Source organism: Drosophila elegans, unplaced genomic scaffold (genome assembly GCF_018152505.1).
Source record: "Drosophila elegans isolate 14027-0461.03 unplaced genomic scaffold, ASM1815250v1 contig_476, whole genome shotgun sequence".
Taxonomy (NCBI): Eukaryota; Metazoa; Arthropoda; class Insecta; order Diptera; family Drosophilidae; genus Drosophila; species Drosophila elegans.
Genome location: NW_024545863.1, coordinates 21,246,660 through 21,264,860, shown reverse-complemented (window position 1 = coordinate 21,264,860; position 18,201 = coordinate 21,246,660). Strand labels below are relative to the sequence as shown.

The window sequence follows — 18,201 nt, the reverse complement described above, 5'->3', positions numbered from 1 at the left end:
CCTCTGCCGCTGCTACCGATGACGACGACTGCGACGTCAACGTGAAATTCCAAAGCGAAATAAGCGAGACATGGCTAGCGAGACACCAAAAGGTTGTTTAGAGGTCGTCGCCGCCGGTGTTGGGCAACCGACTGAGCCAAGCGCTTAAAATTCCCAAAAACCCCAAGACTGTGAGGTCAAAAAAAAGCTCCCACGTGGAGCTTTTAGTGGGTGAAAGCACCTACAAGTGGGATGCTAAAGTTGGCTAAAACTTGGCAGATAGCTTTGCACTGCTTTAGCTTTTCACTGGGCGGCTTAAATTTAAAACGATTTCATTGAAGGTTTATGGGTACTCCAAGTTCAAGGAGTGTGATTCCTTTATTTGTTTATTTTCATATATCTATGTTAGTATTGTTTACAAAAGAAGACTTATAACTGCCAGGGCCATCGAATTTCTAAATATTGTGATTGTGCATTTAATATGAAGTGAAAGCCATATGATAAAAAAGATTTATGGCAAGCATACAATGAAGCATATTTGAATTTAGTCAAGAAACATTATTGTTGACCGGAATGATCAAGATTAGAACAAATTTTATTGTTTAGGCTTTCATAAAAAAAAATGTAGAAGTATTGTTTTAAAGACTCTGCAAGCTTGTTTGGAAAAATGAAAACATAAGCTTAACAAAGGTTTTATTATAAGATGTCAGTCATTAAAGTTTCTGTCTCACATTTTCTTAAAGTATAAAATATTTCAAAATAGGGAAGAATTAATTATTTGGTTTGTTTTTTTCCTAATTACTAGCGACCTGCTTTCTTTGGAGCGGTCATTGAATTTTCGTGACCATCAGCATCAGGCGCCCCAAAACCAGCGCAACAAAAACGAAGGGTGGCAGAAGCAGCAGCTAGGATAAGCGACTTTCACGCCATGCCTGACCTCCTGCAATGTTAAAGGACTCAACCCCCTGGCACTTGAAACAGCTGATTGGGAGAGCATACTGTGAGAAAATATCCCAATATTTCGACACACACAGTTCTTGAGTGAAAGAGAAAATTGTTGTAAGAACTTGCTTGTAGTTTAGTGAGCACTTGGGATAGTTTTCTGAACCAAAAATATGAGTGAAATACACAATTTCCCCACAAATGAATAACAAAGAATTTAAATATAAATTGAAGTTTATTTAAGTTACGGGGGAAAAGAAAAAGGGGAAATACATTAAATTAAAATGAAACAACTGCTCTTACCTAATGCGGCATCCTGAGTGCTCTCTGCGCCTCGTAGCTTCGTCCTTCGTCCTTTTTCGGATTTCGTGCCTGCCTCACTCGCTTCCCAGTTTCGTTTGGGGATTCTGGTTCAGCTTTCAGTTCGAATTCGTGCGTCGGCCGGTCGAGTTGTGTGCCAAACGCTCGGCACCTGTCGCCTCACACGTGTTGCGTTCCACTTGCGCTGCGCGTTTCCTTCGCACACCCGCGTACACCGCGGCGTATACGTTACGTTACGTATTGTGTTTCAGCCAAAGCGAAATAATATATGATTATAGTTATGTGAGACGAGAGTGGAGTGCTTCAGAGCCAGGATTTCAAGCACCGGAAGTGATTTTACTCATACTCAAATATTTAAATAGTTAAGCAGAGAAGAGAGAGAATTAGAGCCCACAAGAATGTTAAATAGTTCACCCAGTTTTGGTAAGAAACTCAAGGTATATGGGAATAATATAAGTAAGATATTGTTTTTAATACAACATTAACATTTGTTATCCATAAAAGTAAGTAAGTTATCCAAATGTGTAAGTCTAGTAAAGCCATGTTTGCTCCACAAAATGTTGGTTTATTCGCAATATAAGCAACTGGAAGAACTAAGAACAATAAGAGCAGCGGAATGACAATTTATTCTTGCCTTCGCTTTACAGAAATTTTCTGGACCAGCAATGTTTTCTTAAATAAAATGCTCCCAAAAACACATAAAAATGTGTGCAACAAAGAATGCAAAATAGTTGGCCCGAGTTTTGCTGAATATTCTGTGTACATACGAATATGGGTTTCATATGCAGATTTCTACCCGCCGCAGCCATAATATTGAGCAATTGATGAGAGCGCGTTTAGCTTGGCTTTGTGGCATTTGGCTCATTAATATGCGGCAGGCGACACAAAACACACCCTCTGGCCACCACCCGCCCACGAAATACACACACTCCTCCATACTCCTCCTCCCAAGATTTGTGTCTGTGTTTTGTCTCGTCCTCATCTGCATTTGCCCAAAATGAGAATGAGAATGAGTATCCTATAACCCACTGAGCAGCATCCTGGCTGCTGATGATAATGTTGATTCCTGCCTTCCGCAACAATTTGCTTTGAACTTTATCCGCTCCTTCCCATTGGCCACGCCCTCTCCCCCAAGCTATCCTTAAAACCAAAATTGACTCCGGCTCACATTTCTCTAGCTTTTGTTGTGGCATTTATAAATGCTTGTTACCTTTTTCTTCGTCTCATTTTTAGTCTCGACAAAGTGTTTACGGTCTCTGGCAGTTTGAATTGTGCGGCTTGAAGCAGGTATTCTCCAAAGTGACAGAAATGGAGAAAATAATTTGGCAAGGCTTAGTCAGTTTCGATTTGGAAAGCTATTCCGCTATTTAAGAACTTCCTACCCAGAAAAAAACAGCAAACGTTTTAGGAGCACATACAGGGTCCAAACATTTTAAAGGTTTACTGCTTCATACAACATTTTATTTTTATTTTTTGAATTTATCTGATTTATTTCCTACGATTTTATATAACTGAGCGGTACTTAAATGAGTGTTATATATATTATAAAATTTAATAATATTTTAAAATTATTAATTAAAAACAATATGTGAATTAAAGCTTGTGTAATTTCCACTTCACTCTACGAATATTTATTTCTTAAATTTATTTTTTTTCTGTTAAGTGATCTTTCTTTATTTTTCTGGTTACTGCTCTTTATTTGGGCATCTGTTGGAATTTTTTTGGCTGGCCACAACATATGTCGATTTATTTTGGGTCAAAACATTTTTTCGGGTCTTCATTTAATTATTACGCCTGCAATTGGCCTCAACTCGAGCATAAATTATGCATACAAAAAGAGAAGAAATAAAAAGAATGAAAGGATGGCCTGATAGCGAAAGCGAAGGTCGAGGCAAATCAAACAAATGGCAAGAAACATGAAAATGTTGTAAAATAATTTCAATTCATTCTAAGGCCATTTCGCATGCCTCTGGGCCGGTTGTCATTCCACTGGAATTTGTGCGGTCGTTGCTGTTGTTCCTTCGTTTGTTGTTGCCGCTTTTCCGGTCCCAGAAAAAATCCCATAGAATTTTTGTGTTCAGTTTCGCTTGTTTGCGGACTAGCCAGAAGGAGTGAAAACGGTAGGGAGGCAAAATACACCAATGCACACATAGAAAATCGTTATTAAAGTTTGATTTTCTTCCTTTTTGTATTTTTAATTTTGTTTTATTTTTCCATATGAGACCCATTCAGCCCCTAAGCTTTCATTCTATCAATTTATGGAAATATGTGTGCCAAGGGTGGTCTTTGAGAGTGTTAAACTGTTATGAAATAAAATAATATTTCAAACTTTGGCAAGCCGAAGTTAGTAAACCTTTTCAAATTCTGTAAAAATTCAAATATATACGGTTTTTATGCGTACATTTTTAAAACCAATAAAACTATGACGATTTTCTGATGCATTGATTTATCCTGTGGTAGCTATATGTTATTGTCATCCCATTTTCAGAAATGATGACCTTCATGCTGCTAAAAAATATATAAACTTTATTTGGTAGAAAGTCAAAAGTAAAGAGACTTTTGACTAAAATTATAAAACCCTTTGCAAAGATATAAAAAAAGCTGAACATTATAACTTAAATATTTGAATTCTATTTCAATCTCATTTTCTTAACTTTACATTTGTTTAAATGTAAATATATATATTATCTGAAATGAAACAATAATGTATTCCATTGAGAACTTCAAACCAGATTCCATGAAGCTTTTATTACTTTTTCCTTAAAAAGATAAAAATAAAATAATCTGATGTTGTGCATGTGGGTTATTGATGTTTTCCGTTCTCTGAATTTTGGAACGCTAAGATTTTGGCAAATCATTTGGCTTACCCCTCCCATCTTAATCATACCGCTTATTATCCTTGTAAAATTGAATAAGCATCAGGCTGAGGAAATTCCAGCAGGGCCTCGAGCAACTTGAGCATTATGGTGGGGAAACCTATTCCCAACGGTCGGAGGCATTCCATTCCAGCTTACAAGTCCCAGCCCTCGCAAGACGGAGAATTTCTGCACGGGGTGGTGGGTGCTATTCGCATTGACTGTTTGCTACAATTCGCTAGTGAATGGAATTTAGAGCTGAATGAAAGGGACTTGGGGGGGTTTGATTATAAATAACGTAAAGTAAGCGGACATGAATGCATTTTGATTGTCTGCTGTAGCTTACGGCACGTTTCCTTTATTTTTTGCAGCTACTTCTGCTGGAGTTGTGGGGCAAAATAGAAATGAAAGACGACAAACTCGCCGAGCAATATCTGTGGGCGAACGGGGGGCGTGGCAACTTCCTTAAATGGTACACTAATGTCGAAAAGAAAAGCTTTTTTATATTTATTTGCCTGCCACTTTGCATGGAAATTCCAACGGCAACGAGGACATCGCATTTCCCTACTGCAATTTTCCTACGCGCGCACTCCGGTTTCTTCATAACCACCCCCTCTGTTTTTCTTACTTTTCCGTACTTCTTTTTCGTCCCGCTTCCTTTTTGGTTCGCTATTTTCTTTTTGAGGGCATACAAAATGATGTTTCATGTTGCAATAAATGTACGATTCAGTATGTACCCTGCTCTCTTATACGCTATTACTCCCGAACCCCTGCCGTTCGTTACGGCATATCCCTACACCCGTGCATGCCACTCAACAAAAAAATGCATAAATGAAATAAAGGCAGGCGCACTCACATTGCTCATACGCAGCGATGCACGCAGTTATCCTTTCTCCAATTTTGTCCTCGGATTGCAATTGTGTGCCGCTCACTTTTAAACAGCAAGGAATACAATTTATTAACCGACCAGTCATATTTTATATTCATCAATAAGGGCGAACTGTATCCAAAATAACAGTGTAATTTGTTAACAATAGAGTGAGCATAATATTGATCATATAATATTGATACAAAACTTTATAAATACAAAAAGTTACTAAAATACGTAATTTACGATTGTTAGATATAGGATAAACACTAAGTTATTGATTGTTAGATTCACCAAGCCAACAAAAATTTGCAATCACATTCTTTAATGTTATTAATACCAAGGACTTTATTTAAAACATATTTGGTAATTTCGTTTTCAATTCCGATTGTAAAATATTTAATGCACTTTTAAGTGATCCGAGGATTACTTCAACTTTTGTTCATTTAATTTCACCTGCCTTTCAATTGACTTTTGCCTATGCTAAAAGCAAGAGCTCTTCAATTTAATTAAATATCCCATGTTGTGGCTCTTAATTTCGGTTTGCATGACGCTTGTTTTAAGGCATCAATGTTTTATGAAGCCCCAAACGTTTTCGATTTCACAGACCCGACTTTTGTTTGTCGTCCTTAGTCGTCCTTTGCTTCCTGTTAACCCAACTGGGTCTAATTTGACTTCCTCTTCTCTGTTGTTGTATTAATAATTCGTGCGTTGCGTTTCAGTCACGTTTTGCATGTCGGAAAATATTCGTAGCGCGTTGCCCTTGTCAATTTTGTCATTTCCTGCTCATCGGCGACTCTGTTGATTTTTGCATAATTTCTATTTGGCCAGATATCTTAAGGATTGTGCCAAACAGCACAATGCCATGCAGCAAAAAAAATATGCTGAAGCAGAAAATCGAACATCGAGGTAACCGAATCCATAATCAGTAGAAGGAATGGTAGGAAAAGTAGAAGCGGTAACATAGTCGGAAGCAGATAAGATATCGCCCTGTTTCTCCACAGTGGAATGTTTTCATTTTGTTCGCAAGCATCAGAGCATGAAAATCACCATGCGAAAGCCACTAGCCCCTCGCCCCGAAATCTTCTCTTATTTATTTGTGACCTGCAGAGTGCAACCAACAGTTGGCACATGAAAATGGAAAATAAGGGGACAAATAAAAATGGAAAAATAGAAATACAAGTAAATGCAAGTGTTAACACAATCGCAAGAAAAATAAAATGTTTCTTTTATACAACGAACTAGGGAGACTTAAGTAACTGACTTTATGGAACTCTATTTATGTTTGGGTTTATAAGCCGAATAATTAAATTAAATGCACAATAAATAAATGCAAAATAATCCGCAAATATTGGTTTTATTGCTGACAACAAAATTTTGTGTCCACATATTTTTTTTATAACTAAATGGATATTATTTTTTTTTTGGAAAAACATAAATTTGACTGCAAAGTCTTTTAATATAGTTACGAATTGAAATATATATTTTAGGAATAATTCTTATAACTAAAAAGTATTGTTAGTATGCCTCTCTAAAATTTGAATATTAAATTTTCAGCATGGATGCCTGGAATTTCCTAGTCCAAATTCATTTGCTGGCACACAAACAACTTGTGGAACTTTTGACCCAACCTGTGGGATGTTGCCGAGTTGGCCAAGCATTTCCATATGCTCAACTTACCATTTCATTTTGGCCAATACATTGCTCTACTTCGGGGCCGACTTATGCGTTGCAAACTATTACAGTAGTTTAGCTTAGTTTGCCTGCTTCGGGGTAAAACTTTAATTTCACTTTCTGAGACAAAGAATATATAAATATTTGCCCATTTGGACCGTTTTGCCAGAACAAACAGGGCTTCTATTTCTTGGAGAAATATCTAAAACTTCTTTTTCTCTTGATGGCTTTCTCGCTTAGTTTTTTGCCACCTCCCAAGCTCAAGCCAAACTTTATGTCGTATGCGAATAAAAAAAGAGCAGAAAAAACAGTCAAAATAAATTCGTACGAATAAAGTATTTCTCGTCCAGAACTTTTCTACCGTACAGAAGGGGAAACTATTTAAATGTTCTATGATTTCTTTTTTGGGGTTCGGTGATATGCCGGCCAAAAAGAAAAAAAAAGAAACGGAGAGCAAACTTTGCTATAAATAATTTTGCATTTTTATTGTGCATTTTATGCATTTTGTGCGCGATTTCGATTTGAAGTTGGGCTCTGAAATAAATATGAAAAGTTTTATTTATGTTTGTGGGGTGGCAAAGCCAAGCAAATCGAGGCGTGGCTTTGGGGCTCGGTTTGAGTTTGGGTTCAGGAGCCGGGGTTATGCGGTAGCACAGCCCTGGGCGTTATATTTATGACATTTGTTTGCCAACAACTTTCAATAGCTCAATCACGCCACCCGCACATGCAATAGGCTAAGCCATTCCCCCTGTCATAGGATCACCAAACTTGGGGAAAAAACTCCACCTAAAATCAAACAAACAATCTTGTAGACTTAAGATTAGTTGATATTTGATAATAATACTTTAATAGTGGCGTTGAGCTTTAAAGATGTTGTTAAATTGGATTAAACATTCATTATTTTTTAATTGTTTGGTGAGACTCAATATAAAACAGTTAATTTGATACAATTTTTGTATATTATTTATAAAAGAAAATAGAACGTCTTGACAGTTTTTTAAGTAAAAGTAATTATAATAATTTTTTCTATGACAATTTTTCGGGGTATATCAATATTTATTGTTTGCTAAAACGTAATCGTATACGCAAATATACAATAAATTCTGTGTTCAACTTTCTTGCAGCTAGAAGGCGGAACATCATCAATGTGAGTGCTGCGGATTGTGTGCTCTTCCACTAGAGCTCCGCGCCGCTCGGGGGCAATGAAATCGCGCAAGCTGCCAAAGGGCTTCGTGCTTTGTGGCCTCAACTGCCTGACGTTCGTCTACTTTCCGCTCGTCCTGTCCATCCTGCGATGCTCGGCCGGAGCGGCGGGGGCGGGGACGGGAGCGGGGGCGGGTTCGGCGACCGGCGGCGGTGGATCAAAGACCGCCGACGACTTCGACTACCGGATGCAGCGGGTAAGGAATGTGCTGAAGGAAGTGCCCCTCATCGACGGACACAACGATCTGCCGTGGAATATCCGCAAGTTCCTCAAGAACCAGCTGAAGGACTTTCACTTCGGCGGAGACCTGCGGGAGTTGGCTCCCTGGTCGTCGAGTGCCTGGAGTCACACGGACCTGCGCCGCCTGAAGGAGGGCATGGTCTCCGCCCAGTTCTGGTCCGCCTACGCCCCCTGCTCGTCACAGCATCTGGATGCAGTGCAGCTGACGCTGGAGCAGATCGATCTGATCCGTCGCCTAGTCCAGCTCTATCCGCACCACATGGCGCTGGTCACGACTGCGTCGGGAATCGAGCAGACGCACCGGACGGGAAAAATTGCCAGCCTTATTGGCGTGGAGGGCGGTCACGCAATTGGCACCAGTCTGAGTGTCCTGCGAATGTTCTACCAGCTGGGCGCCAGATACCTGACTCTCACACACACCTGCAATACACCATGGTAAGATTGTGATATACAAAATAAATACTGTCATTGCGCACATACTAGGATTTTGATAAACAAAATGTGCGAGATAAATTATATATTTCTAATATAGCTTCAAAAATTTGTTTAATTTAAAACTGCGCTAAAAAATTGAAAATTTTATTTCTTAAAAAAAATTTTAAAGCTAATCGTATTTGCGAATTTGTAAATATTTATATATTTACCTGAATTATTAATACCCATGGGAAATAAATTACTATGTTTTATTTTTTGTCTACAGAAGCCTGACAGATATTTGACAATAAATTACTATTTTTCAGGGCGGACTGCTGCAAAGTTGACGAGCCTGGAAAGTACCCGCACATAGGCGGCCTCTCGCAGTTCGGCAAGGTGAGAGAATCGCAACTTAAAGTTCTACTTTCCAATGCCCTAATCAATAACCGTATTTATCACCGTATCAGTTGGTGGTCAAGGAGATGAACAGACTGGGCATGATTGTTGATCTGTCGCACGTTTCGGTGCCCACGATGCTGGATGCACTGGCCGCCTCGAGGGCGCCGCTCATATTCTCGCACTCCTCGGCGCACGCCATCTGCAACAGTTCCCGCAACGTCCCCGATCATGTCCTGCAGCGCATTGTGAGTCCATTACGGGGACATTAATCTGGGGGAACATTAATCCATATACCCAATTCCACATCCAATGCAGGCAATAAACGGCGGTCTGGTTATGGTGGCCTTTTATCCGCATTTCGTCAGCTGCTCGGGACAGGCAACATTGCACGATGTTGTGGGTAGGTGGTTTTTGGCCCAGTGGCTTTTCTGGTGGGTGGAGTGGACACTATTAATCTTTAAACTTGTGCTTTTTGGTCCACCCCTCAGCGCATATCAACCACATAAGGGAGGTGGCCGGCATCGATCATGTTGGCATTGGAGCTGGCTACGACGGAGTCAACTTGTAAGTACGGCAACTTTTGGCCCACTCTGCAGCTTCAATTACGTTTCATTTCATTTGGCAAATTATGCTCTCTCTATCGTCATCTCATTCTTGGATTTCTTCGCTTTTTACGTTTTCTCCGTTTTCTTCGTTTTCTCCGCTTTCTCCGCTTTCCACTTAAGAGTGCCCAAAGGACTGGAGGATGTGTCCAAATATCCGCATCTTTTTGCTGCCCTGCTCGAGTCTGATAAATGGTCGGAGGAGGATATTGCCAAGTTGGCTGGCAGGAATCTAATACGTGTATTCAAGGAAGTCGAAGCGGTGAGTCCACGGCAAAAAACACACTGAAATTGCTCACTTTTCTCTGGCATTTTTCTATTGTTCAATATTCTCTGCACCTTACCGATGCTTAGATACTCTGAAAAAGAATTTGAATTTATTTATGAATGCTGTGGGATATTCAAAAGTTTTAGGAGCACCGCAATGTTTCGGTTTAGTTTAGGCTTTTCCCAATTACTTCTTGGCGTTTAATTATTCGCCGTATAAAATACATATTTCAGACCATCTATTTTTTGAACACTCAAAGTATTGGTCTTAAAACTTTAGAGATTTCCGAGAAAATGGAAAGAAACAAGTCGTTTGAGAATGTTTCCAGAGGATTAAATATTTTGAGCAAGCACTATTATTTTTTGATATTTTTTCTGAGTATTAGGCGCGTACCTGAGCGACTTGAAGTCGAAGCCAGTCCCCAGAACTAAACACACATTTTGCGGCAAACAAACAAAGAAGTTGGCAAAGGGACACTGGTGTGGTCGCCTCTCTCTCTCGGTTGTTATTGCAGTTGCGAAATTCCATTCGCAAGGATAAAAGGAATAATGTGGCTTTGCAACGGAATTTGCACATACTTGGAGCGGGAGCCTAGAGGAAGGATAATGGGGAAACAGGAGCAAGACTTTGGCTTGACGTCGAAAAGACGCAAGTTGAGAAATAATTTTAAAAGGATTTTCAAATGCTTATTCCGATATTTATACACGAGCCTGACCAGCGCAACCGGAGCAACAGCTCCAGTCTGCAGTTTGTTTGCAGGATGCGGTCAGCTTGTTTGCCGTCTGCTCTTCGTTTGGATACAGCTTATAGTCCTGTGAATGCGAATGCGATTGGGATTTGGTTTGGTTCGGCTGGGGGATTTCTTTCACTGCTCCACGTTGACTGTGCCTGGGCACTCCAAGCTCAAGCAGCATTCAATTTAGATCAATACGGGATGGGAGCCAGAGCCCCTCTCGAGGAAGTTACTCCTCGGCATTGAACGACACTCGAGCGAAGGCTAGTACCATTCAAAGACTTGAAAGTGGGTTTGTTTTTTAGTCGAACAGTCGGATGGTTTGGTGCTTAGACGTTTCGATGCATGAACTTTCGACGCATTCGACTAAACGATGCAGACAGCCCTCAAGCCTGCTTATCAAGTATCATGTGTTTACCCCTTTGAATTGGAAAATAAAAAATTGAACTTCAAACCAACTGATATTTAAAGTAGAACGGTAATTAAAGGTTTGGAAATTTGTGTATTGGAGATAAAACTTCATTAATATTCTAGAGACCCAGTTCTTAAAACTTTGGACATGCACAGTGCCAATCCTGAAATCTAACACATAATTTATAACCTTATTTTTTTTTTTTTTCAACAGTATATTATGTGCGTGTACATTCTCCCAACAGAATTGTGTTTTAAGCCTGAGACTTTGCAGATTAATGACCCAAATAGACTACGAAAAGAAAGGATTATTTGTTTTTCAATGATATCCATCGTGATTAGTGAGTGGTCCCTTTTATATGAAAATTATTCCTACTCTCTAAATCAAAATAGTTGAGCAATACCCTTTTCATCTTAGAAACTGGAAGTAAGCTTCTCCTTTGGCAGAACCAATTTAAAGATTTAATAACAAAAATAAATCATACGCCCCCTTGAACGCTGGCCATGCTCGTAGGTTTTATTGCTTCTGCTGATTATAAAGTCCTCCTTCGAGTTCCGCCCACTCTGCAGCCCCATTTTGACCGAGTTGAGAAAGAGATGCCGCAGAATTTTTTAATTTAGCTCTTGTTTCTCGCTGACTGAGAGACGACCCGGCAAACTTTAATCATATTCTCGCGCAGGCTCTACATTGTAATTAGTTTTAGTTCAGGGTAGTGTATATAATACGTTGAAATACTAAATGTCCGTTATTACAAGCAGCTCTTAGCCCCATAAGCGGAGCATTGGTTATGGTAACAACATAAAAATAAGGCCACAAAAGTATTGCCTTCTTTGCAGTGCGACTGATTAAAATCGCTGGGCTTTTATTGCGCTTTGCACTCAGAAGGCAACCATATATATATATATTTTTTTTACTGCTGTTTATTATATGGTCGTAATGCTCATTAAGAATTGTATTTTAATACGTTTCTGTTTGTTTCTGTATTTTTTTCCGTTCTTCCCCTTTTTGCAGCTGTTTGCGGTAAAAAGTAATTAAAAATGTTACCCAACGCCTTTTATCTGTGGCCAAAAAGCCCAGAGCTGTGGAAATTAAGCCAGGCCATATATACTTATCCCAATGACATTTGCTTTTGTTTTGCATCAGTCCAAGTCCCCAGTTCATTGAACCCAAGTCGAGGTCCCCCCATTTCAATTCCCAAACCGACGAAATAAAGTACGTTATAGCCTACTTATGGACGTCGCCAAAAGCTTGGCTCGTAATGCAATTAAATAATAACGAAAAGCGGGTCAAATGTTCAATTATTAGAAGCTTAATGCTGTTTTGGGTTGTGTGTACCCAGGGGACTCGGTCGGTCATGGCTGTGATAATTAAGCAAGTCATAGAAATTAGGCAAAGGCCATTTTAATGATTGCCATCTCGCACAAACGCTCACAAGGATATGTATACGAGAACGAGCCAGCACATATATAATACCCTTTTAGGCTGGACACGCACTTGTTCATATTTCAAAGCGGAGTGTTCCTTTAAACTCTTTCTCAGCGATTTCTTGCGGTTTACAAGTTGATAAAGACTTACAAGCTATGGTTTTTATTTTGTTAGAATATATATTATATTAACAATACATACTGTTAATTTAAATGTTTAAAATTGTGGTAAATATTGAGGAAAATATTTTTAAGCCGGTTCTGGGATTCATAAAAATAAATTTTAAGAAACCGCTCATCAATAAGAACAATATTTCCTCATTTTATTTGAATAATTCTTTAAATCCTCGTGATAAGCGGCTGAGCGATTCCCAAAGACCTGCAGACTTCTGCTACTTAATTTAAAGAACCATTCGTTAAAGATTGGTGTCACTTGTATATGTCAAAGTGGTTTATGAGCCTATAAATTTTAAAACGCTTCAAAACTAAGTGCATATCTGAAGGAGCAGACGAAAACTAGCTTCGCTCCGATCAGATTTAGCAGGATTAACCGGTTCTGGGAACACACTTCCAAGGACATTAGGGACAACAAGGCTGTCCGCAAATTTGTGGGCGTAGAAGGCGGCCAGAGGATCTACGCCATAGCCATAGCCATAGCCCATGAACATGATAATTTTCTCGACGCCAGTTTTTATCTACCCAAAGGCAGCAAGGCGGCAGTGGCGAGGGCAAAGAAAAGCCAAGGATTCCAGGACCCCTTCCCTGACCCACTCCTTGCTTGTGTTTGTGCAAATGTATCTTTTATTTTAGCCTTTTATATCTAATGCGAGAGCGAAGGACGGCATTTGGCACGACACATCGCCCAAGTGGCGGCAACGGAGGCTTTGTCTCTGAGATGGGCAAATGACCCCGGCAAATGGCAGCAATTTGTGCGAGACAAATTCATTTAAATATCTTTCGCAGACCTTGTGTGCACTGGAAAACAAAGTCATTTGAATTATGGTAAATTTGATCTTGCAATAAATATCTACGTAAAGTCTCAATTACGAGATAATTTTAATTATGTTTGTAAATAGAAAAAAAATGGCTGAAAATAACATTAGAAAATTTAAACAAAATAAATTATTGTTTATCTTTAAAAATTAATACCGTTTAAGCATATTTATAAAAATGAAGTATATTTTAATTAAAAAAAAAATAATTTAAAATGTTAAAATTAAAATAATTTAACCTTCTGACGTTAGTTATTAAAATTTTGTAGGAGCTATTTCATTTCATTACTTACTTGTTGTGGTGTGAAGAATGTTTCAATTTTTTTCAGTGTCATGGTCAATTTAAACATCAAGTTGGTATCTTTGTCAGATCTAATTGATTACTTTCTGATCCAAATAGTATTTGCATAGATCCAAATTATCGTTATATAAACCCATCTATATAATCTTTAATCTTTAGTGTTGTTTTTCTGAAAGTGTTTGTGCTGACCTTCTGGCAATTGATTCCGCTTTGGGTTCCATGGCTGGAAAATGCGTTGCGTTGCGATGGTGTGGGAATTTATTTTCCGCTTTGAGCTCTTCACTCAAACTGTAACTGTGAACTGGGCTTTTCATTTTCGCAGAACGGAGGCGCGGAAAAGGGCTGGGATATCCAACTCAAAGGCCGGAAGAGTCTAGCCAAAAGGCAAATGGCTCAAAGTTGTTGTGTTTCGACTGTTTGTGTGAGTGGGTCATGCACACAAAGTGCAATGACTGAGCCAAAGCTGACGGATTTTATTGTTGTTTGTGTGGAGAGGGCTCACATAAAAAAGTCGTAAATTCGATTGTTGTATGGCAAACAAAACACAGGAAATGGGACCAGCCGACCTAGGCCTCACAATAGCTCCCCACCATCAACCCCTCAAAAGGTGTTTGGCGTTGAAAACAAAACATTTTCTCTCATTTTATTTCGTTTTACCGCCCTCCTTCTCAGCTTTTTTGTGTTTGTGGCATTAAATGTGCTTCAACTTTTGCCAGCAATAAGAGCTGGCTGTTTGGCATTCAGATTTTGGGTTCTCTTTAAGGATTCAGTGCCCTTGTGTGTGTGTGACGAGTGCCTGTTTGTTTAAGTGTGCGGGAGCTAGACATGCGGAAGAGGTTTTTTTATGAACATTTGACGCTTTGTATTCTTGCTTCTCGTGTTAGGCGATAGGAAAGCTCCTCGAGCACTTAAAGAGCGTCATTTGCAGGAATTCTTTTAGATTTCAACATATTTCAAATATCACAAATTGTGGTTGCGACAAAGAAAATATTCTGGGTAATTTAAGAAAACCATTTGGGTTTAAAAGACTCCTTTCCTCATTTCTCAAACCACGATTTCTTTGATCTTTTTTAATGGTTAAGCCAAGTTATAAATAAAGCTTTCCGTAAGTTGCCTCTTGTTTATAATTAGTTATACAGTACTAACAAAGCCCCATACATATTTCTATAAGCCCATTTTGTAATTTTCCAAAAACTGTTTACCATAACTAATATTCAACTCCAATTCTGTTGCCTAAGTTTCGCGCTTAAGCTTGCAAACAATATTAATGCCATATGAAGAGTACACGAAAAGTTCCAAGAAATCATTTCTGCATTTGAAAATTCAAACAAAACTTTGGCAATTACGCTAAATAACTTTTGTAAGTTGTGCCAGCTTGGCAATTGCAATCAATTTTCATCAATCAAATGCAGCTGTCGACACTCCCACTCACACACGCATGCATAAATAATTACTAATGGTATTTTAATCAAATTAAATATACTTGATTTACTTGCAGGTACGCGATCAGATGGAGCTCTTGCGAGTGGTGCCCATCGATCAGTCAATTCCAGCCGAAGATATTATGGGCAGATCCTATTGTCGTTATCAAGGACCAAGAACGTGATAATTTCTCCATTTGTAAAGTTCACTCATATGCATAGCGTTTCATTCATCGCAGGCTCGTGGTGAAAGCGGCTAAAAATTATGTCAAGCGTACGTGTTGTAAAGTGAAACTTGTTTTAGGTTAATTGACAAAGTTTTCCTCCTCTCTGCTGAATGATGTTGTTGTTTTCCCATTGTTTTTGTAGCGTATTGCTTGTGTGTGTATGTGTGGCATGATGCTGCACAAATGTACACACACATTTGGGAAAAAACCCGACATTTTGCAATCGCTCAGAGTCAAGTAGCTGCCCAACTGCTGTTGTAACACTATTAAAAAATGGTCAAGATGTTATAAAGGATGTGTATTTTGTGCTTAACACTTTCTCTTATTTTTTTTCAGTTTTACTTTGTGTTTAAGTCATGAAAATTTTTAATCGGATACAATTTTTTGATAGTCTTGGCTTTACAGTAGAGAAAAATCTATTAGAAATTTTAATATTCATTTAAATAAGTAAAATGGCTTTAATACATCCAGCACATCCTTGATCGATTTTTTTCAGTGCATACAACTTTGTGCGCAGCTGTCACCGCCTATGTTTATAGAAAGTGGCAAGAGGAGACCGCCACCCATCCACAAACGCCCCCAATACCCCCAACCCTTCGCCCCTTCATTCCCAAACTAGCCAACATTGTGTAAATATCATTGCCATGTTTGCTTTTATCTTTAGCTCTAGCTCTAAGTAAAAAAAAAAGAGGATATCTCATAGCACACAAAAGATAGAAAAAAAAGCCTATAATAGCGAAAGTAAAGCACATTAAGCAAATTAATAAAGAAAAGTGAAATCAAGAAAAAAACCAAGGCTTATCACAAAAGTCAAGCTCAATGTTAGTACAGAAGGAAAATCTAATTTTTCATCATGTATTTTTTCTATGAAAAAGTTATTAAAGTTTACAAAGAATATAGCTAATAGTTAATGAAATAAATGTTGAATTCTTATATGCGACTGTTGCCGGGCTCATTTGGAACTGGTAACGAATGGAGTTCGTTAATCTGCCTCTATTAGCCCGGCACTAGCACCGAAACGATTTAATAATAAAACATTATGCGTTTAAAGAGTTTTTAATTTCGTTATTGACCTAGATGAAATTCGCATTTAATTAGTTAATTAACATTAAACACTTAATTAGCCAAGGCTTAACAAAAAACAAGGAGAACCGAAAAAAGGCATGTAATTCAATGCATGAATTGAATGTAACCACATTTTTTCCATAATTTGTAAAGCTTTAATACCAATCTTTTAATTAATATTAAAGTAAAGCAATGCTATTTCAAAAGCAGCAGAATGGTAAATATATTGTATAATTAATAGATCAATACAAAATTCAACCCGCCAAAATTGCAAATAAGTTCACAAGCAAACCAATTAAGCGAGAAATAATATTAAATAAAAATTGTATAGAATGCAAATGGGTAAAACTGTAAACGCGTTTGTTCAAGAACCATTTAACTCATATACCTACACTCTCACCTATATCACACACTCATGTATGGATATGTATATTTAAATATTTTGTTTTAATTTAGTCCTTAATTTTGCATAGGCAAATAAAAGTTTTGTTTTGGACGGGGCCAACAAAAAGTTGCATTCCCGCAACTTTTTGCAGCTCAACTAATACATTACATTTAAAAACTTGTGTTGAAAAAAAGAGGGAACGATAAAAAATAGATACAAATTCAAGGCATATTTATAGTTTAAGCCAGGTGGAACCGAAAAAAAAAATAAATGGCAAAAATAACACATGTGATCAAAACTAAAATTAAATTAAAGATCTATATTATTAAAAGTAATGTATTGATATAATTATTTAATGATGAACAACACAAAAAAAAAAAACAATGGAAAATAACAAATAAATCGAGTATAACTAGCCTATTATAAAGTGAGAAACTCAACTGTAACCAAGAAGTAAAATACTTCAAAATGCTGATTATGTGAACAGTGTTTTACCACTCTGTAAATATTTGTATGAATAATGATCAAATAGTTATAATAATTTATGTCAAGTTGTGAAACGGAAACAACCAAAAACAAGATAAGAGTATACAAATTAATTCATATGTGTAAATTGGAAGATGTCATTACTGGCCAGGAAAAAAACATACCGAAAGGATTATAAATAAATTCATAAAAATTATAAAACTAACTACATAGTTTTATTTAAATGGATATCAATATTTGGGCCCGAAATCTCTACTTTGGACTTCCAATAAATTTATATTTACCCATGTTGAAAGTTCACTTGAATTATTTAAAAAAAAAAACAAACTTCCACGTAAAGGAAATCAGTGGATGTAAGTGAAACTCTTCAACAACCATCAACACATCCAGCTCCACTTGGAAATTTTTTTTCTTATATTCTTATTGCAATGATAGCACTCGAAACACACATTCAGACAGCACTTGGATTTAACATCCTTGCCCCACCCATTTATCCGACGGGATTCTGTCAGGGTTGGCTTGTCAATTCGAACGTAAAATAAAAGGATTTGCAGTTCCAGTTTGTTTATATCAGCGAATTTTATACGCCCTAAGCTGGGGCAGATAAAACTCCCGTGCTTGCCAATGTAATTTATTTGCGCTTTGGTGGCCAAAACAGTTCAAACAGTGAGAAATCATGGAATTTATCTCACTTTTTTGGAGCGAAGGTCAAGCAGCTGGAATCCCGCTGGCCGCAAAACCACATAACTCGATGCTCGTAAAACTTGCAAATATTTCACATTTGTTTTATTTCTGGTGGGCGGGGGAGCGTTGTGCGCTGCGAGCGTTAAAAAACTATCCATCAAACGAAACGAAGTGTGTGTTTTACATAAAATTTCAATTAAATGAAATAAAGTTTCGGTTTTCGGAATTCGGGATTCGTCCTTGGCACTAGAGGACCCGATTGCCGGGGGCTGGCAACGCACGTCTCGTTTAAATCATCTCGCTGG

General features: G+C 38.0%; 1 protein-coding gene across 1 annotated transcript; it reads left to right on the top strand.

Moving 5' to 3' along the window:
• Positions 1 to 1,359: 1,359 nt before the first annotated feature.
• On the top strand, positions 1,360 to 17,399 carry LOC108147295 (dipeptidase 1). The gene is made up of 8 exons (XM_017273717.2): positions 1,360 to 1,665; positions 7,764 to 8,518; positions 8,824 to 8,893; positions 8,965 to 9,141; positions 9,212 to 9,296; positions 9,385 to 9,460; positions 9,622 to 9,760; positions 15,127 to 17,399. The coding sequence occupies exons 2-8, from the start codon at positions 7,842 to 7,844 to the stop codon at positions 15,232 to 15,234; spliced, it is 1,332 nt and encodes a 443-aa protein (XP_017129206.1). The 5' UTR covers positions 1,360 to 1,665; positions 7,764 to 7,841; the 3' UTR covers positions 15,235 to 17,399.
• The last annotated feature ends 802 nt before the right edge of the window (positions 17,400 to 18,201 follow it).